Source organism: Rhinolophus sinicus, chromosome 8 (assembly GCF_057876585.1).
Source record: "Rhinolophus sinicus isolate RSI-liver-muscle chromosome 8, RSI-T2T, whole genome shotgun sequence".
NCBI classification, from domain to species: Eukaryota; Metazoa; Chordata; class Mammalia; order Chiroptera; family Rhinolophidae; genus Rhinolophus; species Rhinolophus sinicus.
The window spans coordinates 52,802,838-52,830,423 of NC_142508.1; the positions used below are offsets into that span (position 1 = coordinate 52,802,838).

Consider the following 27,586-nt stretch of genomic DNA (forward strand, 5'->3'; position numbering starts at 1 on the left):
CAATATATTTTGTTGTTGTTGAAGACTTTTTAAATATTTGAATGTATTTATATTTTATTATGGCTTCTGGATGTTGACCATGGTTTGAAAGATTTTTCCAATTCCAGACTTATAAAGGAAGCTTCCCATGTTTTCTTTTGGAACTTTTGTGGTTTCCATTTACATTTAAATCTTTGATCCTTTTAGAATTTACCCTGATCAACGATGGGATATACAGATCCATTTTTGTTTGTCTTTCTTTCCAACAGCCAATTGTCCCATTACCTTTAACAGGGGATAAGGTAGGAACTGATTTGGGCTGCATCAAATCAGAACTTCTTTGTTTTTGTCTTTTTATTTATAGTGTGTGGCTTCAGAAGAAGTCACCCCGAGATGTGCCTCTATGGTATGTAGATTGTTTTGAGTTAAAGGGAACTTGAGCTTCAGGCTCGAGAGAAACTTCTGCCCCTCCCGGAACTACCTAGAAGAACTGGAATTAAGGGCCTTGCCCATAACAAGCGATTATCAGAGAAACCTCTTTTGACCTATCTGTAGGGCAGGACAAACTTCTATTTTACTAAGCATCTGCTCTTATCCTTCAATGACCCTTTGAAACTCCCAAGACACCTTACCACATCCCCAGCTCAGAATGTCTTATATACCCATGTTCCCTTTCTGTCGCTGAACTTCCAGTGCATGTGAGGTTTCTGTATGTATGTAGGGTTCCCATACATGTGTATGTATTAAATTTGGTTATTTTCTCTTGCTAATCTGTCTCATGTCTATTTGATTATTAGACCAGCCAGAAGAACCTTGAGGGTACAGGAAAGTTTATTCCTCCTCTATAGTAGCAACACCTGCTCCTACTTTCCTGGAAATACGGTCCTATCCACCCATTGATTGATTTGATTGACTTTTTTGTTTACCACTGAGAATTGTATTATTAATTGGACATCCTCCCTGACCTTTTGGGTTTCTATTTAGGATTTATTTTAATTAGTTAATAACCAAGAGCAATGCCCTTTTATTGAATATCTAATATATTTGTTTACACATATCATTTCAATTAAACCATAAGCCAAACTTACAGTGTCAGTACTAGTATTATTCCATTCCAGGAAAGTAATCTCAGAGTTTTTGAATCTTCCCCAAGGGCCCACAGTTAGAAAGCGGCAGCGCTGCATGCAATTCAAGAGGCTGGTGTCCAGGGTCTGGCCCTTTTACCTGCCTTGACACTGCAACTGGTCTTCGTGGAATGACTGGATGAGGGAATGAATGAGTGAGTCAGGGAGGAAATGAAGACAGAATGAGTCAGCTCTTGCACTCCGAGGAACTAAAAAGGGGGAGATAAGACATGAATGCAAATAACCAGAATACAAAGTAAACAGTGATCCCACCAGCATTTTGGAAGCAGTCCACTTTCTATCCCCTCCTATTTAAAATGCTTAATTTCTTCCAATTCCTCCCCACCTAGAAACCTTGGAACCAAACACTGAGGTGGGGGCAGTCGCCTCTGGTTTGATGCATTAAGTCACCCACTTGGAGGTCCCCTTTGGAGCTGTGGAGCTCTGCAGCCCTGAAAGGTGGTGTGGGGGGGTTGTGTGTGGTGAGGGAGGAGAAAGGAGGGGGAATAAGGAGAGAGATGCAAGGTGGGGGAGGGAAGGAGAAGAGAAAGGAAGAGTTGGGGTGGGGATAAGGAAGAGAGGCAAGGCGGAGGGGGAAGGAGGAAGGGAGGTAGGCTGTTGGAAAGAGAGGGAGGGAATAGATGGGGGAAGGGGTTGGGGAAGTGGGAGGAGGCGCAAGTGGGGGAAAGGAGGGGGAGGGAACAGGAGGAAGAAACAAGGAGGGGGAGGAAGGAGAGAAAGTAGAGAAAGGGGAGGGAGAGGTGAAAGAGGGGTTGGGGAAGAGGAAATGGGGGGGAGAAGGAGTTGGGAGAGTGGAAGAATGAGGAGGGTGTTGGGAGAACAGGGGGAGGAGGAGGGAGAAGAGAGAAGAAGGGAAAAGAGGGAGGGAGAAGAAGAGGAGGAAGGAGGAGGGAGAGGGAGGAGGAAAAAGCCCCTTCTTCAGCTCCCGCTGCGCAGTTGCGCAACCCGCCCGGGCTGAGATTGGCCGGCAGCGAGTAAAGAGGCCACGCCCCCGAAACCCAGCGGCCAATGACGAGGGGGGGCGGGGGCGGCCGCGGCCTGGGCGGCCAATGGCTGGAGGTGGCCTGGGAGGGCGGCCGCGGTGCGGGGCGGGGCGGCGCGGCCGTGGTCCAGGCGCGAGCTCGGTGCGCACTCGCAGCCACCGCCGCGCTTGGAGCTGGGATCTTGCAGCCCAGCGTCGCTGTCGCCGCTGCAGTCGCTAGCTGCCGTCGCCCGCCCGCCTTCGGCGAGTCCCTGCTGCTCTCGGATCTCTGCGGCCGGTACGGGAAACGCTCGATCGCTCTGGGCAGTGTCCCCACTGCGGCCCCGCGGCGATGGCCACCAAGATTGACAAAGAGGCTTGCCGGGAGGCGTACAACCTGGTGCGCGACGACGGCTCGGCCGTCATCTGGTGAGGAACTTTATATTGCTCTCCAGGCCCTGCTCCCCGAGCTCGCGAGGGGCCTGGTGCACTGAGCCGTCTTCCAGACGGGACGGATTAAGGGTCATCCCGTGCTGTCTTCTGCAGCCTTAACCCAGGACAGAGTGGAAAGCCAGCGCTGGCTTCTCCCCAGCCAGAGCATCTTTTAGATTGTCCTGCTGGAAGCTGGGCACCGTGCAGCTACCAACGCTGATGTGTGTGTGTTTTTTCTTCTCCCAATCCAAAGGGTGACTTTTAAATATGATGGCTCCACCATCGTCCCCGGTGAGCAGGGAGCAGAATATCAGGACTTCATCCAACAGTGCACAGGTAGGAGGAGACGAGCCTTTTGGGGGGGAATTCCTGATTTTGGGGGACATTATTAACGTCTGGGGAGAGGAGTGGCAGTGGCCACCCTGGGCATCTCTGGTGCTGGGGGAACAAGATTTGAGCGTTTTAAAGCCTCAGAAAGCCTTCTCCCCTCTGGATATCCAGAGCAACCAGAGGTGACCCACCGGCCACCTGGCTTCTTTGCTCCACAGTACTCTCTCCAGGTGGGACAGCTCCTTTGCCCCCTTCGGGTCACTGGTTTTCCACAGACAACTTATGTGGTTCCAAACTCCAGTGTTCAGCCCTCCCACCTTTCCCTTTGATTGTCAGTGAGCCAAAATAAAAACAATCCTGGAGCTTATTGCAAGAGAAACAAACTGTCAGCTGCACCCTCCTTTCAACCCCAATCATTGCCAGTGTGCTGGTTATATATATATATATGTTTTTTATTTGAAGACTATAGAGCTAGCTATGAAAGGATACTCATAAATAGGATTCTATTTATATGAAATTGTAGAAAAGGCAAAACTAATCTGTGGTGTGAAAAGTCACCATCGTGGTCACATTTCAGGATAGATAGCTACCGACTGGGAGAGCGGCGCTAGGAAGGCTTGGGGAGATGGGGTGTTGGAAATGTCTCCTATTTCCATCTGGGGGGTGTTACAGAGGTGTGTACGTATGTAAGAAATCATTAAGCAAATACTAAGATTTGTAAACTTTGTGCATTTCCCTGGTGTATATTGAACCATTAAAAGGAAAGGACACGTGGTGTGTATAACCATGAGCCCCTCAACAGAGGCGAAGGCTCAGACTCGTTGGTAATAGGACCCTTTAAAGTTGAGATTGGAGAGTGGGCTCTCTCCTGGCCTCTGGTCTCTAGCTTGGAAACAGATATATTCAGACAAAGGCAGTGCAGCCTGGAGGTTAGGGTGGAGCCTCTGAGCCAGCTAGGTAGGTGGTGTTGAATCCCAGAGTGGCTACTTCCGAGCTGTGTGGTATGAGGCAAGTTAACGTGGCGCGGGAGGGGGCCCTTGGTTTCCTCACCTGTAATCTTGGGTGGCTGTTGTAAAGATAAGTGAGTTAATGTGTGTCAGATTCCTAGGACTGCCCTTACAAACTACATGGTCCTTTGTGAAATAAATAAAAAATACAAAATTATGCCAAGAATCATGTGACTGCTCCTTTCACTAACTGCTTCCTTCCTTAATCAAATGATATGTTGCACTTAGTCTAATTCAAAGACTATTTATGAAGTGTCTGCTATGAGCTGGGTGGTTGGTACTAGGGTTTTTTTTTTTGTTTTGTTTTTAATGTTCTTCCAACTAAAATGTCTCCCTGAGAGCTGCCTCTAGACATGCATGCATTGCTTTTGTAAAGAATTGGTTTAAAATATGGTTAAAAATCAGACATGTAAAGTACTAGAACAACTTACATATCTCAAGCTGCACAGAGCCTCTTGTGGAGAGTTGGTGGGGTCAGGATTTGGACCAAGGCCCCTGACTTAAGAGCCGTCTGGACCATCGTTATCCTTCCACTATCATGGTGAATGCTTTTGCGAGTGGAATAAGTGTACTCTTGACTTTCCCCTGATTTGGTGCACAACTAGAAGATTCAGCAGTATTTTTTGCCTTGCTGGCTCTGAGGCTTTGTCTCATAGGCCAGCTTGCCTCCTCCCTGAACTTGGAGACAGTAAACTAGCAGTTTTTTCCTCCTCCTGGCTGTCCATCACTTACTCCCCATCAGACTGGGTTCCGCCTCTGGAGCTATTGTTCTCTCCACCAAGTAGGAGAAGGTGACCCAGGGAAGAAAGAGCATCCTGTCAATACATTCCGAACAGATGCTCCTGGCCACTGGGGCTGCTAAGCTGGAAGGGCTTGCTAGGGTCAGAGAACACTTCCTTCCTCTCTTGGGCTTTGTGGTTTTTTTTACTCTGACCCTTCCCCCAATGACAGGGATGGGAGTGGAGCGTGCCTGGTGGGGGAACTAAAAATGCTTTCCCTGCTGCTTGTTGATCTTATGAATGGGTTGTGGGACCTGAAGGCTCTGTCTGCTTTGGCTGGAAGTCTGTCTGCCTTCCTTCCCTAGCCATCTGTTGGACAAACGTATAGGCCGGTTATGGGTGCCGTGTCTGCTCTTGTTCCTCTCAGAAAAGCTGTTCCTTCCCACTGCTGTGTCCTTATAACCCAATGACAAAGGAATCAGAACACCAACTAGTAACTTTTGATATATTTGTCCCTGCACTTGACATGCCTTATCTCTGTTACTGAGATTGTTCCCCTTCTACAGATGAGTAAACCAAGGTCCAGAGAAGTTAAATGACTTGTCCGAGATCACACAGTAGGTCACTGCAGAGCTGGGACTTGAACCCAGGCAGGCTGGCTCCGAGGCCAATGTTCTTGGCCTTTTTGCTTCAAGGAAGTGGTTTAGAATCTCATCTCCAAGCCATGAGGCTTTAGTTGGTACCGTAGGTTCTGGTCGGGGCTTGTGGGGTTGTTTGCAGCTTACAAAGGACATGTTTGCCCACTCAGGTGATGCAGGGAGCGCTTTGTGGCCCTAATTGCCAGCCACGTGTCCTGACAAGCCTGAGGGTCCCCTCTAGCACAGGTTTCCTGTTTCCAAACATCTTCTCACAAGGTGCACAGAGGACTTGGGAGTCTGAAAACCACACCTGGTCTCTGCCTCTCGCTTGGGGGCTGTAGGGATGGGAGTGGGAAGTTATCTCCTGGGCTCTCTCTCTTCCCTGACAGTCCTCCCTGAGTCATTATCTCTCCGTAACACCCTCTTCCCCTCTCCTCTCCTCTCCGCCTACTGTCTTCCTTCTCTTGTCCTTCCCCAGCATTTTCCAGAAAAATCTGCCTGTCTAGCCTGCAGCTCTCATCTCTCCTCAGCTCCCAGGCCGGGCCTCTCCTTGTCCACTGCAGCTGTTTACTGGAAGGTCGCTGATCTAGAAAGTTGCTGGGCCGTCATCTTCCTGTTTCTTTCTGCTGGCAGGATTTGGAGCCCTCTGTGGCCCTGCGCTGGACTCCTCTGGCCCCTCTTTCTGCGCTAAGCACTCCTGCACTAACCACCTCTGCTCTTGCTTCTGCCCCATACTTCTGTCTGTGTGAAAGATCTTTCAGGTGCAGTGAGAGAAGCCCCACGCAGGTTGGCTTAAGCAAAAAATCAGTCTGTAGCTTCCATGGTTGGAAAGCCCAGGAGAAGTGCTAGCTGCAGGTAAGGCTGCCCAAACTCAAACTCCCTCTCCTCCATCTCCTAGCTCTGCCTTCCCCATCATCACCCTTCTTGTGGGCAGGAGGGCAGCTTCTCTGGGAGGGGGTGATACAGATGGCCACCAGCTGCCTCAGCCAGGCCACAGGCAGAGCCATCTCAGTGGAGAGAGAGAGAGACCCTTTGCCAGTGATTTTGCATCTCCAGACCGACAGACTCTCCTTTGCCTGGCTGGATTCATGTGCCCCTTTTGAACCAATCCCTGGCACTCTGGCTGGCTAGGCCTGGATCAGTGCCCATTGCTGGAGTGGGGGAGAGGCAACGTTACCCAAACCAGGAGATCAAGTGAGGGAGGGTTCCTTCCTAAGGGAAAAGGGTGTTTGTGTGTGTGGGGTGGTGTTGGTGGTGGTGGGTGGGTGCTACTTCTGGAAGAGAGGCAAACTACAAACAGGTCCATTGCCTCTCAGCTGCCACCGCCTTATTGCAACAGTCTTTTAGGCCTTTTTGGGTTATATCCGGTCTACCCTCTATCACTGGAGTCACCTCCTAAAGCCCATCTCTAATCAAGTCACCCCTCAGCTCATTAACCTTCTGTGGCACCCCTCTGCCCATTGAATGAAGCACAGGCTGTCCGATTGGCATCGCAATCAATGTCTCCACCTACATCTCCTGCCCAATAGCTCCCTGCACCCTTCTTTGTGTGCCTGCAGCCTGACACAGTGTCACACTCCCAGCCTTCGAGCCTTTGATTTTGGATGTTCCTTCCAGGTGGAATTCCTCTTCCCTATCTCAGCCCATGTCGGATGCAGCCTGGTTCCATCCCTTCTTTGTGTCAAAGCCAGGACACTTTGGAATCAGAAAAGCTCTACATTCACATCCCTACTCTACCTCTCTCTTGTTATGTGGCCTTGGGAAAGGACCTCCCTTCCTCTGGGCCTCAGTTTTCTGGTGTGTAAAATGGGGATCCTGACAGTGCCTTCCTCTGAGAGTGACGGAGGGGGTTCACGGAAATATTATGTCTAAAATGAGAGCGCAGACACCTGATGCACATTGGCTCTCATTACTGTCACTTTATAGCATTATTTTTACTCTTATAGCACTTATGAGGACATTGTGCTGTCTGTTCTGAAGCCTTCCGTGCATGCCCCAGCTCAGCACACAGTGGGCACTTAACCCCAGGCTCGCCCCTGGTAGGTGCTAGACCCTAGGCTGGCATGCAGTAGGCATCAGGCCCCATGAGGGCATGCATTCGACCTTTGCCCAGGTCCGCATACTGTAGGTGCTCAGTACATGCTAAGAGGTGCTTAGCACAGTGGTTAAAGGTTTGGCCTGGATTAGACAGCCTGGGTTTCAATACTTGCCAGTCATGTGACTTAGAGCACCCGCCTGGTCATCCTTGGTCATCCTTCTGCTATAGTGTCATTAGGAGGAGTAAGGAAGCAAGTCTGTGGCACCTAGCATAGAGTAAGTGCTCCATAATGTTAATTACTATGGTTGTCATCTAATTTGATCAACGAGGAAGTAGAGTATGTGATCTGATAGCACCAGAAAGGTGGGAGGGTGAAGAGGCGCTGGGAGGAACTGGGTACTGAGCTGCGCTGGAGGGTCTCTGGTTTCCCTGACAGCCATGAGGGGAGTCAGGAGGAGCCCGGGCTCAGCTGGCAAAGGCTGCAGGAAAGGAGCCATTTGCCAGACTGGCTGGACACATGATCTCTCTGATCGAAGTAGAAAGGGCTTACAGATCACTCATATGTGACGAGGCAGTGGCTTGGACTATAAAATCACATTCTGTTTTTGCACCTTACAAGTAATACATGTTTTTTATAAAATATTCAGAAACCAAGACTAAGAGAAAAGAGAATAAAAACCAGATATAGTTCAGATATAGTTTTACCATGCAGAAATATGTTCATTCCTTTGTTCATTCCTTCATTCATTCTCTCTTTCCTTTCTCTCCCCTCCCCTTCCCTCCCCTCCCCTCCTTTTCCCTCCCCTCCCTCCCTCTCTCCCTTCCTTGGGCCTTTGATTTTGGATATTCCCTCCAGGTAGAATTCCTCTTCCCTATCTCAGTCTTTCTAGGACTCAGCCACCCACCCAGCCTACTTCCTTCCCTCCCTTCTTTTCCTCCCTCCCTCCCTCCCTCCCTCCCTCCCTCCCTCCCTCCCTCCCTTCCTCCCTCCTTCCCTCCCTCCCTCCCTCCCTCCCTCCCTCCCTTCCTTCCTCCAATGGACATAAGTGGCTACTCTGCAGGGTACTTTTCTAGGCACTGAGGATAAATATGGAAACAGAGCATGTCCCTGTCCTCATGGAACTGACGTTTTATTGTCATTGCCCAGCTTTCAAAGTGGCTACATAATGTTCTCTCATATAAATGTAACATTGTTTAACTGTTCCTTTATGGATGGACCCCAAAGTACTCTGTTGCAAGTAGTTTTATTTTGGAAAGAATCCAGGTATCTGGGAATGAATCCAGTTTTCTGTTGGTGCAGATTTTAGAGCTGATCAATATGAGCATTGACGGTGGAGCCAGGGTGTCTTGCCTTGACTTGTAGCTTTGCGGTGCCGTGTGACCTTGGACAAGTCAGTCTCTCAGATTCTGTCACCTTGTCTGTGAGATGAGGATAATGATTGAACATAATGCCCAAGGTTGTTGTGAGGGCCAATTGACATGATACAGTTAAAGCTTGGAGGGTAGTGCCTGGTGGTCATTGCTCAATAAATTTGGCTATTGTTAATGTAGCGTCTTCTTGGAAGGTGTTGTACATCAATCGATAGGTTGAAATTAATTTGATGTGTGGGGTAGTTACCAGAAAAGGTGCATTCATGGAGGGCACTGTCAGCATGAAGTTGATTTGGGGTGGATGTCTTGTGATGTTGGCTGGAGGATGATTTGCGTGCAGATGATATTCCCATGATGCTCTGGTGAGCCTGGAGTGTTCAGCTCAAAACATTACTCACAGAGATGTGAGGTTCGATGTTTCTGTCTGTCCAGCATCCCATCCTTTGGGGCAACTTCTCCATCCTATTTCATAATAATCCTGCTCAGCCAATGTAGTTCCTGCATGGCTGACTCCACCCCTCCCCACAGGGAGGGCACATGATCCAGACCTGGCCAATCAGAGTAAGCCATCCCCTCTGTTAACTGATTAGTTCAGGGTTGGGCCCATGTGACTCAAGTCAAGCCAATCAGATTCATCCCTGAGTCTCTGGATAGAGTTCTGGGGAAAGAATCCCTTTATGTTTCTCTGGGGTTAAGACCTGTAAGCATAATAAAAAGGCTTGGAACTTAAAGGGGACCCATCATTTGAAGAAAGAACCTGTCTGAAAAGTCAGGAACAGAGCCAAAGATGGGGAGTGGACACCAGATGACATGGCTTAAACCCTTGGATCCAGACATTTGAATTTTTTTGAACCAATGGAATTTTTTTTTTCTTAAGCCAGCTTGAATGAGTTCTTTATCCTTTCCATCTAAGAGTTCTGGCCAAAATCCTCAGGGTGGTCAGCTGGGAACAGGCTAAAAGAGAATAATCCAGGTTGGCAAGGAATTCAAAACCTTTCATCTGAGCATTGACTGAGAAAATTGGGCATATTTAACCTGGAGGAGTGACACCTCAGGAGGACATGAGTGTTGTCTTGAGATGTTTGAGGGACTGTCGTGGGGAAGATATAAACTACTTTAGTGTTCTTACCCCCATGCCAACCCCATGTGGTAGAAGAGGACCAAACAGTAGAAATTTCAGTGATAGATTTTGGGTACATGTGAGGGAGAGCTGTCCTCCAGTTAGAATGGACTGTTACTGAAGGTAGTGACACCCCCATCATGGAAGGTATGTCAGGAGAGGATGTTTGACCACTTGGCCTAGATGTTTAAGAAAGAGATTGAAAGAGGCCCCCCTTGACCGTGCACTCTCTTCTCTCACAGCCCCCTTCTCTGGTATTCTGCACTGGGGAGAATGACAAAATGCATTAACGTAGGCCTGGACAATGTTAACAACCTCTAGGGTGGGGTCAGCTTTACCAGGTACTGAGAGTGGCAGTGGGATGATTCCAAAAGAGAATGGGGGTGTGTTTACTGTTAAAGAGAAAAATTATTCATTCTGATGCTTGTTAAAGAATGGTAAGGTAGACTTTATCCAGGGGGACCATTGTGATCGGTGTAGGGACCACTGCAATGAGGTTTGGTAGTAGAGGAGAAAAATTGGGCACAACTGCGAATTCAATAAAAAAAAGTGGAAATTTATTGTCCAAGAGCAGGGTGGGGTGGGAGGGGGAGGGGGTGGCCAGTGGATAGAAAAGTACCAAGAGGAAACATCAGGGGTAAAGGGGATTCTGGCTAAACCAACCTAACAAGATTCTTGCTGAAGGCAGCCCAGGGTGATCAGACATCCCCAGGGGGGTCGTGGAAGATGAGGAACATGCTTATATATGAAGGGTGATCAGATAAAGAGTCTGGGGGATTCTGGCTAAACTGACTTAGCAGGAGTGTTGCCAAAATCAGATGATGCAGAGATGAACACACAAGTCCATAGGTTGAGACGTAGTTGAAAAAGAGCTCAGAGAGCCTGGCTAGAGTTTGGTCAAGGTGAGAATCTTTGCCATAACCAAAAGAAGGGGGATGGGATGCAAGAGACAGATATACTTGCGGTCCATGGCTCTGTGTGTAGCTGTACAACACACATACAATTGGCAGTCTGTGTACCATGCTGTTGTGCACTTGGATTTTTTTCCCCCTAACTGCACATACACATATGGATTTCAGAAATTTGAGTGAGAAGGAAAGGAGAGAAGTTGTCTAGTGAGTCTACGGGAATCTGAGGTCAAAAGGAAGCTTTAAATTAGTGCTTTGGACATTGTAAAGTGCTAAACAGTGTGTCAGTTATGCATTCAACAAACATTGATTGAGCACTGGTTTTGTTCCAGAAACAATGTGGTACCCTAGACGGCTATTGAGCCATTGCCTTCATAGTTCTCTGCAACATTCAAGCCTTCTGTCCCCACATACCTGTTTCTGGGAGGTCCTGAGCTGCATGGCATGGCTTGTGTCATAAGGTGCATGCGTTTTGTGATAGCTCTTTGTTTGGATTGGCTCTTGGCGATATTTGTGCTTCCTTTTGAGTTTGTGGCCACATCTGTCATGGGGAAGGTTGCTAACTGTCCATCTTCCTGGTAAGTAGGGTGTCCCTTGTTCAGAAAAAGTGTTCAATTAGGTGAATTGAATTGAGTTTTAGCTCTTTGAAAATCCTTAGGAGTCAATGCAAACTTTTTGGAAGTGTTGCTTGTGGATTGTATAGATAATTATGTCCACCGGCTCCCCTCCCCTCCTTTCTTCACCTTGTTACATTCTGGTGTCCCCCACACCCAAAGCATGGAACCCCATGCATGCAAAGGTCTTCGGTTATCTTCTAGTTGCCACATTTAGTGGCCATTTCTTTGTCTTTATTCCACTTTCGCTCCCTCAAGCATTTGTCAGTGATCTCTACTTACTGAAAATCTAATTTCCCTTCCCTCTGCTTCTGCCCTGCAATGCTCCCTTAGTTCTCCTTCTGTGTCTCTCATCTCTTGTTCTCACTTCCTTCTGCTGGTTCTCCTTTCCTTTCCTGCACCATAAGTGTGGGTGTTTCCCAGGGCTCTGCCCTTAATCACTGTATTTCCTTCTCCAAGAAATTTACTGGGCACCTACTGTGTGCCAAGCCCACTGCCAAGTGCTGAGTTAGGCCCTTGCTCTGACTCTAGTGAACAGTCCAGGCCAGAGGTGGCTTTCTAAACTTCACATTGGGTTGTATCAACTCCTCTCCCCTTAAGAACATTTTGTAGCTTTTGCCCATAAGGTCCAAATACTTAGAGATGACACGGATGCCCTTTATGACAGGATGCTATTAGCAAAATGGTTTCTAGCGCTTGGTGTGACCGATGCCATCTTAAGAAGCAAGTTGCTCTCAGTGACCTGGGTCATCCCGGGAGGGGTGGGCTTTGGACGATGCAGCTTGTAACAAGCGCGTACCAGGTGGCTTCAAGCCACCTGTGTTCCTCGAGGCTCTATATATCAAGCTCGCATCCCGTTGGGTGCGGAGATCCACCATCTCGCTGTTGCCCAAGTTACCCATAAATTCCCCTAATAAACTTTTTGGTTTAATTATGGAATTTTCAGCCGCTTGCTTTAGTTGCTTGGCTGTGTCCTCCTTTGGAGGTCAGTTCCAGGACACCTTGGCACATTTTCCCAACAGATGCTTTCTAGCTAACCACCCATCCCCAATGCACATCGTCAAAATACAGCATTCTGACCTCGTGGACGCCCGAATGCCAGGCACTCAGTGGATGCTTTGCCTGTATTAGCTCATCTAATTGTTTCCATCCATGAGGGCCGTGGATGGAATGAGTACAATGACACCCTAAGTAGGAGTCATCCCCGTTTTACTGATGAGGAATCTGATGGTTTCCATGGAGAAACGAAAGTCACTTGCTGGAATGGTACAGTTAAGTGGAAAAACGGGACTTGGAAGCCAGGTCTATGACTGAGGCTCCCCGCTTTCCCCCTGCGCTGTACTGCCCTGCCCTCCCCTTTTTTAATGGCTTGTGGGCAGTCTCCCATTTTGCTTTCCTGGAGGACTTGTATATATTCGTCAAAGCCCAGTGCAAATGTGCCCTCTGCTCAGATGCCTTCCTTGCCTTTGTGATGCCATCCCATTATGTGGAGGTTACGTGCTTGTCTGTTTCTTCAATTCCATGATTAGATCTTTTGGAAAGAGGGACTTTGTCACTCTGGGGGTGGTTTCCTCAGTGGAAAATCCCCACCCCTCATGGGTAGCCAGTCCCACTCTCTTTGTCCCCAGTGGGTGTGTCACTCCCTGTATGGGCCCAAGTCATGGGCTGTAGCACTTACCAGTTCCCCAAGTTATCCCATGAGCATGTGTCTCTGTCTTCTGACTCTCCTGCTAGAATCTGAGCTCCTGGGGGAGGTGGGATCCTGGTCTGTTTGGGTCTCTGCTGTGTCATCAGCACTCAGCATTCTCCTCAGACATTTGTTGAATCGATGAATGAATGACAGTCTCGAGATGTTTGAGAGCTGAGCTCACCCCTGGAAGGCCTGCTGTCCCCTCTGCCAACATAACAGCCCAGTGGTCCATAGGGAGGGTGAGCAGGCGCTGAGACTCCCTGGTTGATGCCCCTGGCCCATGCCCCCACCCTCCATTGGCCTCTGGCCCAGGTCTTCTACCTGGAGCCCCTGCGTGGCTGCATTCCTCACCGATTTCATTTTATGCCTTTGGCTTTTCAAATTCAGCTCAGGGGCCTCAGCAGAGGCAGGTCCCCTGAGGCAGGGCTGTTGCCTCGGCATTTTATATTTTATTTCACCAGTGCATTTTGAAATTAACCTGCTTTAGATCCTATTTTAGTTCTAGACTTAGTTTTTGATCATCTATCTCATTTTTTATCGTGCACTTATTCTTTTTTATCTCCTATGCGTTTGTGTAAACTTCCTTGCCAATAATAAGTCAGAATAATACTTGAAAAAAATAATGGCGAAGACTGAACTTTTATTTGCCAGGCATTGTACTAAGGCCATTGTATGAGTTTCCTATGGCTGAGGTAACAAATTTCCACAAACTTAGTGGCTTAAAACAACATAATTTTATTATTTTATAGTTCAGAAGGTCAGAAGTCCAAAAGTCAGTTTCCGTGGGCTAAAATCAAGGTGTCAGCAGGGCTGGTTCTTTCTGGAGGCTCGAGGGGAGAATCCATTTCCTTGCCTTTTCCAACTTCTAGAGACCGCGCACATCTCTTGGCTCGTGGCTCATGGCCCCTTCCTCCGTCTTCCAGGTCAGCAGTGGCAGGCTGAGTCCTCACAGTACTATCTCTCTGGTTATGATTCTCCTACCTCCCTCTTCTCCATTTGAGGGAGCTTGTGATGACATTGGGCCCACCCAGATCATCTAGGATCATCTCCCCATGTCGAGATCCTTAATCACAGCTTCAGGGTCCCTTTTGTCATGTCAGGTCACATAGTCACAGGTTCCGGAGATTAAGACATAGACATCTTTAGGGGCCACTGTTTTGCTAGCTACAGTCATCTAATCAGGATTTCATTTAATCTACACCATGACCCTGTATGGTAGGCTCTGTTGTTATTCCCATTTCAGAGATGGAAAAATTGAGGCTCAAACATGAAGGCACTGGCCCAGGGTTGAGCAAAGAGGATGAGCAGTGTTCCTTACCCTGGGCCTTACTCACTCCTGACACCCTGCTGCTTTCTGACACTTGCAGCTGGAATTCTTTTGAAATAAGGACGGAAGAAAGACCCCAGGCAAGATGTTACTTTTGTTTCCATTTTTATTGAGAAACAATTAACATACATCAAGCACTGTATAAGTTTAAGGTGTACAGCATGATGGTTTGATTTACATATATGGTGGAATGATTCCCACAACAGGTTCAGCTAACATCTATCATCTGATACAGATACAATAAAAAGAAAAGAAAAAATAATTTCTCCTTGTGATGAGAACTCTTAGGATCTACTCTCCTAACAACTTTTCACAAGCTCTTTTCTTGAAAGCTGAGGGACAGCTCTAAGGCCTGTGCCACTGGCTCGTGTCATGTTTGTGGGACTACGCAGCTCAGAGGTAATTTTTCCGCCTTTGTTGCAGTGGAAAACTTGTGGGGGTCTCTGGGGAGCAACACTCTGTAATTCAAACGCCTCCATCCTTCCCAGGGTAAAATTCTAATTTCGCTTTTATTGTCTGAAAGGCTATCCCTTGGAGGTCATCTGATCTGACCTGGAAGTACTCCCCCCCCTTTTTTTGGCTCTAATTCTACCCTGACTATAGAATGGAGTGTATTGTTCATGGTTTGAAAATGAAGGAAGCTGCTGCCTCAGGCAGGCCAGGGACCCCTATGGGTCATGCTGGGCCTCCTGGGGAAGAGTGAGAATAGCCAACCTCGACAACCCCTGTGTGAGCTCAGGCAGTCACCTCCCCTCTGGCCCCCTGCCCAACAGAGGAGGGCCTGTGTTCACTCTGCAAGCTCTTGCAGCCCTGAACTGGATGCCACTTGTTCCGTTCTTGATTTGGCAAAACCTACTGCCATGTGTCCAATTCCGGGAAAGTAACTTACTCTCTTTGGTGATTTATAATTACTCATCCATCCAACAAATTTAAATCGAGGATTCAGGCACTCTGGATCCTGGGGAAGTTGAGGGATCTAAATCACAGAGTTTACATTCTGTTGGAAGTGCAGGGACAGATAATAGACAAGCTAGCAAGTGTGATGATTTCAGAATGAGATGAGTGCCATAAAGCAAATAAAATGAAGCGATGGACTACAGACAAGCTGCAGTGCAGGGAAGCCACCATTAGCCAGGGTGGTCAGGGGAGGCCTAAAGAGGAGAGATTCACACTGAGGAGAGACCTGAATGAGAAGGACCTGGACACGTGGTATCAGAATGAGGAGTGGCCCTCAAACCATATATCCGATACAATCAGGTGTCCAGAATATATAAAGAGCTCTTACAACTAAACAATAATAAGACAATCCACACGATTAAAAAAAATGGGCAAAGGATTTGAATGGACATTTCTCCAAAGTAGATCTACAAATGGCCAATAGACACATGAAAAGATGGTCAATAATACAAGTCATTAGGGCGATGCCAGTCAAGTCCCCAATGAGATATCACGTCACACGCACTAGTGGGCTATCATAGCAGACTGGTGAGTCTCTAGAGAATCAGAACCCTCATGCATTGCCGGTGGGGAAGGAAAATGGTGCCGCTGCTGTGGAAAACAGTTTGGTGGGTCCTGACAAGGTTAAACCTAAGCAATTCCACTGCTTAGTATCTACCTAAGAGAAATGAAAATATGTGTCCACACATAAATTTATACCTGAATACTCACAGCAGCATTATTTACCCTAGCCAAAGAGTAGGAACCACCCAGATTGTTAAACAAAATATGGTCCATTGATGACAATGGAATATTCAGTCGTAAAAAGGATGACGTCCTGACACATGCTACAACGTGGGTGAAACTTGAAAACGCTCAGTGAAAGAAGTCAGACATGAAAGGCCACGTATTGTAGAATTCCATTTATTTGAAGTTTCGAGAACAAACAAATCCATGGAGATAGAAAGCAGATTAGTGATTGCCTGTGGTTGGGACAGGGCATGACAAGTGATGGCTAATGAGTATGAGGTCTCCTTTTGGGGTGATGAAATGTTCCGTAACTAGACAGTGGTGATGGTTGCACAATCTTGTGGATATACTAAAAACCAATGACTGTACAGTTAAAAGGGGTGAATTTTATGGTATGTAAATGATATCTCCGTTTTTTTCATGTAAAGAAGAGAAGGGGTGGGCAGGACACAAATCGTGTAGGCCCTTGGCTCCAAGTGTGCAGGGACGTGAGGTCGGGAGGTAGGTGGGGCCCTGAGCCTGGCTGGCCACACAGGCCGTGGTGAGGACGCTGGACTTTGCTGAGCAGCATGTATTTTATTCCCACTACTTTTGTTCTATGACCTTCTGGAATTTCACTTTGGTCATTTCTGTGGCTATTTTCCAGGTCAGCATTTTTATTTCTGTCACTTTTCCCTCCATTTAGACCTGCTTAGAGTCACCCCACAGTGACTCTCAACCCCATCAGCCCACAATGACTTGGTTGTATGTGCCCCTGTGGTCCCCATTGCCTCCATTTGCTCCATAATAGTTACCAGGGGCCTTGTCATCGTCCCTGTCCAGTGATTTTTACCACTTGCTTTGTGCCATGCCCCGTTCTGAGGCCTTTACACTGTCCACCACTTCTGATGAGGATTGGCGCCCAGACACAGCCCCGTACCCTTGGCTGTGGTTTCATCTTCCCAATCCAGCCTGGCAGAGGGCGGGTGCCGCGGGGATGTTTCATTGCCTTCATCCCTTGCGTCCAAAATGAGAAATGAGACGTGGAGGTTCTGTCACGGATAGTTGTGTGGGTTAATCAATAAGTGAATCAACGGAAGAGTAAAGTGAGTCAGTTGTAAATGTGTGGGCAAACGCAAGGGCTGGGATTGTCGTTAATAGCCTCGGGGATGGAGAGCTGTCTGTCTGTCTCTACCACCCAGGGGCTCTGAGGCAGAGATGGAGAAGCCATCATCTAGCCCAGAGGATCAGAGAGGCAAAGCTTCTGGGCCCTGGTTACACAGCAGCAAGAGGCAGAGCTGGGATGTGAACCAGGTTGTTGAGGGTTGGAGTTTGCCCCTCGGGGTACCCTACTTGGCGACGCGAGCAGGAAAGATAAAGAACCCCCACATTATGCAGGCACAGCTGATTCTAGCAACATCATGTTGGTCTGCCCTTCCCACGTGTTTTTTTTAAAGGGCACATTTGTCCAGACCAGTCATTTGTTATCTGTCTGTCCACATCTGATCACCTCTGCTGGTCTATTCATCCCTGCTCTCTGCTGGTGGCAGCCACACCTATAAAATCCAGGAAGGAGATTGGTTTTGTTCTTATAAAATGGCATCTCCCACTGAATTGAATGCAGCTGAGAACTGAGGATTGCGAAGTAGCTTCAGAAAATGGTGCAAAGGCTCTTCGTTTAATCAAGAAATATTTGTTGAGCATGGCCAGTGTGTCAGGTACTGTTGTGGGCACTTGAGATAGAGTAGGAACAAGATTCCTGAGCCCGCTGTGGAGCCCTCAGAGAAGTCACCCCTAGCCTTTAAACTCTTATTTTACACACAGTAATGATAAGCTAATTATATGCTACTTATATGCTAATTAATGATAAGCTAATTATATGCCTGTGGCAAGTCAGGAATAGAGGGGCTGGGGGAGGCAGACATTTTGGCCTTGCCCACAGAAGCTGTTGCTTTTTTCTGTGTAGTTCTCTCACTCTATCCCTCAAGTTGTTGACATGAGCCCCCTTCTGTCTTACCCTGTTATTTGCATGAACTCTAAGTCAACCTGCAAGACCTATATCAAATATCACCTCCTCTGTGAAGCCTGCCTTGATCACCATCCCCCAGGCAGAGCTGATTTTCTTCTTTCTTTGATGTTGCTATTCACACCATGATGACTCTCATTGCTTTGGCACTAACTACTTTGTGTTCACACTTTGTTTTTGTGATGGTGTATTTTTTGAGGAAGGGGATTGTGTGTCATTCAGCAAAGTTCTTGGATCACAGACTGTCAATAAGTGCTTGTCAAATGACTAACTAGTAACGGCGGAACAACAGCAAAACGCTAAAAAGTAGATACAAGAAAGCAGAGCAGTGCATTGCAGGGGCATTTTGTGCTCAAGCCATCAGACCCCCGACTTCTTCAGTCTCCCTGTAGATGCTTCAGTGTCTCATTGTAGACGCTGTAATGGTGTACGCAGAACCTTCAGGAACTGTTACAGCCACTGAGCTCTAAGTCAGAGGGTGGAGTCGAGTATAACACACTGACTTCCATTTAAGGAAGTAAAAGTCATCATTTAAAAAGAAAAGTTCTGGTGCCTTGTCACTGGGGGAAAGCCACTCACTATCCTGGTAATTTTGATATCCAGATCAGCCCGTTCCCTGAGGGTTCCCACTGAAGTAATCATCTTTCATTTCCTCTGGCTATGCTGTACTCTATTTTCCGGTGTTCTCTGTCAGACTGGGAAAGCTGGGTCATTCCACGTTTAATGAAAATCAGGAAGGAACCTTTTGGGAAGTCTGTGCTTTGAGGAATGTGTGGAACAAAGTATCGAATTGCATATACAGTGTGGTCTCAAGGCAGAGACTGTACATATCTGTATGTACACAGACAGTATAGATCACATCAAGAAACAAAATCTCCATTCATCCTCTATGAGGAAGGAATGCACCAAAATGTACACAGGGCTTTGGTTCTTGGGATAACGAGTTTTCTTTATTTTTTTATACTTAATATTTTCTAAAAAATTTTTGAGTCGGACAGGAGGGGTTTTTTGTTGTTGTTTGTTTTACCAGTCAGGGTACACAATAAAAGTCACTTGGGAAAAGAGAGAGTGAGTGATCTGGGGCTTTTCAATAACGATAGCTCTCCCTTCAAGGGAGGGAACCCCTGCTCCTTGCAGCATCAGGCCCCTGGGCAGGGGGCACCCTGTAAGACCTGAGAGAGGACATGGTTCCCAATCCCTTGTCCTGTCTCCTGTCACTGCCTGGGCCCTTCCCGTTAGCAGCCTACTGAAAGCAAGCACTGGTGTGGCTACTGTCCAGCTGTCACCTTGCCCTGGGTGGCAGGATGTTAGAATTCTTTCCCATTATCTTTCATACCCACTCCAGGGAGCTCAGCTGGAGAAAGCTGACAGCTCAGCTTTTTGGTGTGTGGGTTGTTTTCTCCTTACTGAGCCTTGTTTGCATAACTTCTTAGGGAGTCTATCTATATAAGGTAAGGTCAGCTTTAGAATGAGCTGCAATCCTGTAGCTCATGCTGGGGCAATTTCCTTCTCACTTCTTTCCCCTTTCTTTGTCTTGCTCTGAAGTTCAAAGTTTGGGTGGCAATTATGAAATGACTACATCGGTCTCATTCGTTCTCCTTTCTGTTGGCCAGCAGATAGTTCTTGGGTACCTACTATGTGCCTGGCACTGTGGGATATAACAGGAACTGGACAGATATGAAAGGAGTTAAAAAGATCAAAAGGACATGCACAGAAACATTTGCAGAGGTTATTTAGGTGGTGAGACCCTAATTTTTGCTTATTTATACTTCTAATTATTCTACATCTAGTATGTGTTTTGTGGGTACTGAGGGGAAAAAATCGTCCAAAGCATTTGCAAGAGTATGAGAAATTTGTGAACTGCTTGGCAGAGCACAGACCCTCTGGGTTTTGTCCTTTGCCAGCCAGGGCTGACTTTGGGGTCAGGCAGAGGGGAAGACTAGGTCCCTTTTGGAGAAGGCCCCGTCAATGTGGACCCTGTTTTGGGGTCACCCTGGTGAGAATACTGGCAGGGATTTCCTGAGCCTCAGGAGATGTCAAGCCTGGGGGAGGGGGGCAGAGAAAGTCCTTGAGATGTTAGTGCAGGTCATATGCCATTCGTAGTTTTGAGGCAAAGATGAGAGCAGCTCGCCCCGGTGGCCTTGGTGGTTGCTGAGAAGTCTGACTCCTCCATTCTTTCCCTTCCCCTCTCCCCAGGCCCTTTTGTGGTCATGTCCCCTTCTTTGTGTCATTATTTTTCCCACATCCCTTTGCTATAACTGTTCAGCATTACCCCTTGGCCCTCCCGCCTCCTGTCTCTCTTTCTAAATCCCTACCTGCTCTCTGGTCCTAGACAGAGACTGAAAGAGGGAAGAGAGGGGAGGAGGAGACACAGCTGCGGGGGGTGGGGGGGGCGGACGGGCCGGGGTGGAAGGTGGGAGAGAAAGGGGATAGGCAGGGTCTTGGAGTGGGGTTAGAGGAGAGCCAGAGGGAGGAAGGGGCTGCAGAGGAGAGAAAACAGGACGACAGCCAGTGTTTGCCAGCACTTCCTCTGTGCCAGGCAGTTTCTGAGAACTTGATGTGTGATGACTTTATGCTGCATGGTAACCTGGTAACTGAAGGTGAGGAGCCTTGAAGAGAGACTTAGGACACTAACCCTAGCGTTTCTAAGTTCCGAGGGGTCCTTCAGGCTGGTGCCGGTGCCTGGTCCAGGAGCTCTTCCACGCTGATAACCTGTCATTGCCTGTGATGAGGCTTCACAGACCAACCAAACGGTCAAGTTCTTTTGAGAGTGGAGTTTTATTAATGCCATGTGAAGACCATCTTTTCACGAACAAGGCTCTCACAGGATGGGAAGGGGAGGGTTTCCACAGCCTCAAATTGGGGACACGTAACATATAGTCAGCCTGGGCTTCGAGCTCATGGCTCTGGCCAGAAGGCAGGGCACAGTGGGATTGACAGTCGTCAAAGACAGGACTCCTGACCTTGCCTTGTCATTGGCTTACCTCTCCCCTGAGATGGGGCTCTGTGGGATTTTGTGATGCATTTGAGAATCTTTGTTCAGGATGGCTGAGGTCAAATAGGTGATCTAGAGGTAACAGAACTCCCTCATCCCAGTACCATGGTTCAGTAGCTCTTTTTCTAAATATGTCTCTGCTCTTTCTTGGGCTGTGGGATTTGGGTGGAGGGAGACTCTCTGGGGGGGGGCAGTCATGATGGTCTTTGATGGTGAGATGCTCAGGAACCCTACTTAGATGCCTCTAATTCTGTAAATTATAGTATTGAGAAGCCAGGCCACACAGGAAGCTCCTTTACATGATCACTTCCTTAAAACAAAAGGGGTACAGGTGGGAAGGAAGGGGCCTGGGGCCAAATTTGGGACACTTAAGCTTTTCTGCCCAGGAGACCTTTTGCCTCCCCCCCTTCCCCTGCCGGGGGTAGAGCTCTCCATGCTAAAAGCCCCATCATTTCCTCTTCTCACTTCTTTCTCTAGTTCAGTGGTTCTCAAGGTTTGGGGGTATTAGAATCCCCCTGGGGGCTCATTCAAATTCAGTTTCCATGCCCTGCCCCCTTTGCAGTGTCTGAAATCACATTCTAGTGCATTCCTGGGAGAAGCTGACTTGCTGGTCCCAGGACCACACGTTGAGGACTGCTGGTCTAGATATAACCAGTTCTCTGATGGGCAGTGAAAGAGTTGTCTATTACTTGACCTCTCTAAGCCTCGGTTTCTTCTTCTGTAAAATGGGACTGTGAGCAGTGCTGACCTCCCAGAAAGACTGGGATGAAGAAATGCGCAAATATGTGTACTAAGTGCTTAGAATAGTGCCTGGCACATTGGAAGCACTCAATAAACAGTGGTCTCTGTTATCTTCACGACCCTCGTTGGTCTTATCTGTACACCCCAGTGCTTAACGCTGGGTTTGGCACATAGTAGGCCCTCAAGAAGTACTCCTGGAATGAGTGACTAAATGACTGTGTGCCTAAGAGTGCCCAGCTTTGAAACCCAGAATAGTGAGTTTGGTGGATACAGAAAAAGCCTGTGAGGAAGGTAGAGGCTAAGAGGCTCTCCCTTGGGTTTGGCAGTTTGGAGGCCACTGTGGACCTCTCTGTGGGCAGTTTCACAGGCAGGGTGGAGATAGAAAAATAGCAAGAATCCCCATCAGCCAAGCCCTTCGAGTCTCACTGTTTTCATTTCATTCTCACAACCACCTTATGAGGTAGGTATGTGGCCCATTTTGCAGATGAGGAAGTTGAGCCTTAGAGACATTCAGGACTCTGGTAGAGGGCACAGAGCTGCTATGAAGTGGGGGTGAGTCTCTAATGGATTCCAGAATTTGGACTCAACCTGAATGCCCTAGAGCAGAAGGTTGAGGGTGAGCCGCGTAGGGAGCAGCAGTTGTAGACAGCTGTGCTGACAGAGGGCGCTCAGGGCATCTTTTCCTGGTGTGTTTGGGTGATGTCCTGGGCCCAACTTCCCCCACTGGGGTCATCCAGAGCTGCACCCTCAACTGCGGAACCTCAGTCTGAAAAGATGTGCCATTGGCCCCACTGGGGACCGAGTGGCACCATGATGGTGATGACAGCCTCCGGTACCAATTGTCTCCTGGAAGATTTGCCATTTTATTGTACACAAACACATGTGTGCACACACCCAGACACACACACACACACTATATACATATATGATGAGGTACAGCTATGCCTGTCAGTCAGTATACCTGTTTTCCTGTGTGCGATGTTAGCAGGAGAGGAAGGAGGGGATGTGTGTTTTCCACTTCTGATGCTGTGCTGTGGCCGTACGTTCGTGTTTGGTCTGCCCAGTTTGTCCCGAAGAAGGAAGGCAGCCCAGCAAGTGACTAAGAACTACAACTTCCTCCTGCACAGATCAGTTTGAGGTCAAAATGGCCTTTACAGCCTCCTTCAGGGTAAGTGAGGGAGAGAGAGGCAGGTCAAAGTGTGGCCGGTCTGTGTGGGCAGCTACGAAAATGTTGCTCAGATGAGCAGGTTTTTCATTCCAGACTCAGCTGACTTTTCAATATCGGGCCAAATCTTGAGCAGCAAACATTTGTAAGCATACGTGACTCTTGGATTTCCAAAAACGTCAGCAATCTTGTTGGCAAACCATTGTTAGATAAGCGCCAAACAGCCACCCAGGAAAACAGTCTTGCCTGCCATGATAATTTAAATGACATTGGCCTGCAGTTCTGGAAGGTCCTTAAAGGCTCGTTTCCCCATGTCCTTGTGCGTCGGGGTGTGTGGCTTACTTATTGTGCACCTACCTGGTGCCAGGTCCTGGGCTGATACTTGGGACACATGTCTTGCAACTTTCCCACATGGAGACTTTGGCCAGAGATGGATGGTTGGGATCCAAATGCAGTCACAGAACCCCAATGTCCAGGCTGACAGATGAGGAAATGGGAAATAGAGTGGTTCCTAGGGCAACAGACTGCCTTTTTTTGCTTGCATTGCCTGGGCATCTGATGTGTTGCCCCGCCTCCCCCTCAGGTCAAGGCTGCAATTTAATTAAATGCTTTGGTGTGGGTTCTCCTTTTCCTCCAATAACACTCCTCAAAACAATGCATTGGCTTTCCGACTATGGCCGTGAATGCTGGGAAGTGCTCCGCCACTTACCCCCACGCTCTGTCTGCACCAGACACCTGTGGCTGAGTGAATTTCGGTTCCTCAGTCGCACCAGCCTCATTTCCTGTGCTCACTACCCACCTGGCAGCTCCGCCCTGTGGGTACAGCTTCAGGGAAAAGGTTTTATCATGTCAGCCAGGCAGGTTTCACAGCGTACATATTTAATCGACATGATCCAATAATGAGGGAAGGTATAAAATCAGCCCAATTTGGAAACATCTCCAAATTGCCCCTCAACAGATGAAGAGATGAGCAGACTGTGGCATATCCGTACAGTGGAATATTACTCAACCCTAAAAGGAATGAAGTCCTGTGCAGGCTACAATGTGGATGAACCTTGAAAACATGCTGAGTGAAAGAAGTCAGACACAAAAGACCACATAGGATATGATTCCATCTGTGTGAAATGTCCAGAACAGGCAAATCCAGAGATAGAAAGCAGAATATGTTGCTGAGGGCTGGGGGAGGGGAGCCTGGGAGAGACTGCTAGTGGCGACCGCGTTTCCTTTTGGGTGATGCACATGTTTTGGAATTAGATAGTGGTGATGGTCACACAGTATTGTGAATGTCCTTAATGTCACTGAATTTTGTGCTTTAAAATGGTGAATTGTATTTTATATGACTTCACTCAAAACAGGAAAAACAGTGGGAAGGACAAAAACAAAAATCACTTCGTTTTACAGGTGAGGCAGCTGAGGCTCAGATATTTGGAAACTAAGTCAGAGCCCTTGGGGAGTAAGAGGGGTTCTCCCCCACCCCTGAATGTGGGAATCCCCCGGACTCCGTCTGTACTTCCCATGGCGAGTTGGTCAGCACGCCCTGTTGATTTGGCCTGTGAAGTGTCCTGAGACCACCCTTTCTCTATCCCCATTGCCTTGTCACCCACTGACCCCCATGCTCAGGTCCCACCACGGGCACCCACCAGACTCCCATGACCGGGTGGGCAGACATATCCAAGCTGTCTAGGTCCTTGGCTTCAGGCCTGGCTTTATTATTAGTGTGTTACTTTGGACATATCGCACGACATCTGAGCCTCATCTATCAAATAGTGATTTGGATGTTGATGAAGGTGGTGACAGTAACCAACCCCCATCACCCACCACACAGCATCGTTCTGAAGACAAAATGAGATAGTAAAACATAAATGTGCTCTGTAAACGGAGAGGTGCTGTGCCGGTGTGAATGGTCCTAACGGTCTGTTTCCTTTAAGAAATAAACATGGTGCCGTCCCTTAGCTTGGACTGTAGAGTTTGCACCCGGAGTCCCTGGCCTGCCGAGAACTGTTTCTTAGTGGCCCTGGGACAAATGGTTACCTAGTAGACGGCATAGTTTGTTTTCTGACAGTGCTCAGTTTTTGAGGTACTAACCAGGCATTGAACTTAATCAGCTCCAGACTGTGTCTCCATGACACTGGGAAGACTTGTGGCCTTAGTGTAACCCTAGACGTTATGTGGGATTCTGCATGGAGGCATCTAGAAAGCGTCTAAGAAGAAAGGCACCTTGATTAAAAAGACAAACTTGAAAAACCTCAAATGCGTCAGTATCACCCGAAGCCGGTTAGAAATGCAGACCCCAGGGATCCGTCCTAGACCTGCTGAATCAGAATCCGCATTCTAGCAAGACCCCATGTGATTCAAATACACACGAATGTTTGAGAGGCACAGCTCTACACTGTCACTGGGTACCTGAGAAATCCTACAGCGAGTCACTGAAAGCCATTGAGAACACCAGAGCTCATTTAGCAGAGCAGCTGCTACCATATGAATAACCCAAACCAGTAGCGTCCCCATAGCCAGCCTTCACCAGTGAGGGATGCTAGTGAGATCTCACGGGTAAGTGCCGTTCACATAGGAACTATTTAGGAAATAAGCAGAGTGAGGCTATGTGATTTCCTCAATGAAAAGCACAGAATTTTGGTGGAAACAGAGGCGGTCCTGATTAATCAGGGACGCAAACTATGTCTAGAAATTTATTCTCAGCTAAGGTCCTGCTCCCCCAAGGGGACACTGGGCAATGTATGGAGACATATTTGCTTGTCATAGTGGAGGCAGGGGATGTGATACCGGCATCTGTGGGTGGAGGCCGGGATGCTGGCTTCACATCTTACAGTGCAAAGGATGGCCCATAACAAAGAATGGTCCAGCCCCCAGTGTCAGAGGTCCTGAGGCGGAGTGACCCTAAGCCGACCTCGTGGGACACACACACACACACACACACACAGACATGCATACAAACACACGGCACTTTCAGAACTCCAGAATGTCACATATAACATTTTGGTAACGCAGAGCAGTGGAGGTTGACGGGGAACTTACTATGGTGGACCGGGGAAGAGATTCTAAGGTGACAGTAATGAAAAAAGTGTGGCAATGAAACGAAACGTAAATGTAAATCAATGGAACAAAATAGCCCCCTGAGTCATTTTAATAAAAATGAACAGATAAGATATAACAAGCAGAACGCACCTCATGAGAAAATATTCAGAACTCTCAAAGGCCTAGCTGTCTAGCCATAAGCTAAGCGTGCCAGTGGGCCCAGACTGTATCCTAAGCCAAAATAAGGGCCACTTTTTTTGTCTCCTCCTCATCGCACCCCTCTCCCGACGCAGTTCCCATCTCGCCACCACATGGCTTTCCTATTCCTAGGGGCGCCTCAAAGATTTGGGCTAAGAAGACTTGAAGAACTCCCTAAATAAGATCCAGAACTTGAGCCTGACTTGTGTGAGGGATGGGAGGTTTCAGGCGTAGCAGCCAGAGAGGCCTGAGTTCACATCCCAGCGTGGCTTCCAACTGCCCGTGTGGGCTTGGGAGTGTCATGTGACCCTTCTGAACCTCTATTTCCCATCTGTGAAATGGGTATTCAAGCCTGAGGTGCTATTTTGGGGATCGAATGACGGAATGTTGGCCATCATCAGTGTTGAACCCCTGTTGTGCATCTCAGAGCCCAGTCACTGGCTCATAGCCCCTCCTTGGGGACGTGGTTTTGGGGTGTTTTAACTGAGTCCTGTGCCCTCTTTTTGCTGTTGGCCACAGATGACGTTCGATTGTTTGCCTTCGTGCGCTTCACCACCGGGGACGCCATGAGCAAGAGGTCCAAGTTTGCCCTTATTACATGGATCGGCGAGAACGTCAGTGGGCTGCAGCGAGCCAAAACGGGCACGGACAAGACCTTGGTGAAGGAGGTCGTGCAGGTAATTGGCCTTGTGTTCTTTCAGGATCTGGGGGTCACCACCACAGAGGGTCTCCACCCAGCAGGGATGGACAGGGCTGGGTTTGGCGCCTGGGTCTGTGACTTCGCTTCAAGCAAGCCCTGCAGATCACCACAGGTACTGGTGAAATGCTACCCGAATTGTTTTCAGGGTGTGGGCTAGGAGGCAGGTAGCTGCACTTGTGATCCTGACCATCACATAGGAAAAGCATGGTGTCTGGGAGTCTACCTTTGAGGTTGGGGCAGGTGGCTCATGGAGAGGGGGGCTGGAGGGATAACTGAAATGGCAGCCACTACCTGTTTGGATCATGGATGGTTGACTTCCGGCGTGGCCACAAGGACCCACTGTGAGAATTCATGCATTCCCTCTCTGAACAGTGCCTGGCACACAGTAGGTGCTCAATAATACTTGTTGAATTAATAAATGTCAACCTCATGAGGGCCAGTGGGGGCTTTATGATAATCTCAGTGGCTACAGAATGACAAAGGCTGTATCAGCAATGGCACAGACTCCTAGACCGGGTAGCCTGGCACTGGCCAGGCTGACTTATTCCCAAATCCCTATTTGGCTGACGGGAAAGTGGGAAAGGTGGGTGTGCCCTTGGTTTTGTCTCTGAGCTCCTGAACAGTTCTACTGATAGAGCTCTCTATTTTAAAGGTTTTTTTCCATTCTGGACATAATGAAAATTGATACTATTGGAAACTTCTTCTAATGTGGTTCATTTGGGGCTAGAGCATGAGGTCATGCTGAGAAAAGAAAATCTGAATTCCAGAAAGAAAAACCAGGGGA

The 27,586-nt window shown here is 48.1% G+C and overlaps 1 protein-coding gene across 1 annotated transcript in view; it reads left to right on the plus strand.

Moving 5' to 3' along the window:
- Positions 1-2,254: 2,254 nt before the first annotated feature.
- The window catches only part of COTL1 (coactosin like F-actin binding protein 1), a 40,230-nt gene continuing 14,898 nt past the window's right edge, over positions 2,255-27,586 (plus strand). The window contains exons 1-3 of the mRNA XM_019747133.3: positions 2,255-2,514; positions 2,771-2,853; positions 26,622-26,779. Coding sequence (XP_019602692.1) covers positions 2,438-2,514; positions 2,771-2,853; positions 26,622-26,779 — 318 coding nt within the window. The 5' untranslated portion in view covers positions 2,255-2,437. The remainder of the gene's footprint in view (positions 2,515-2,770; positions 2,854-26,621; positions 26,780-27,586) is intronic.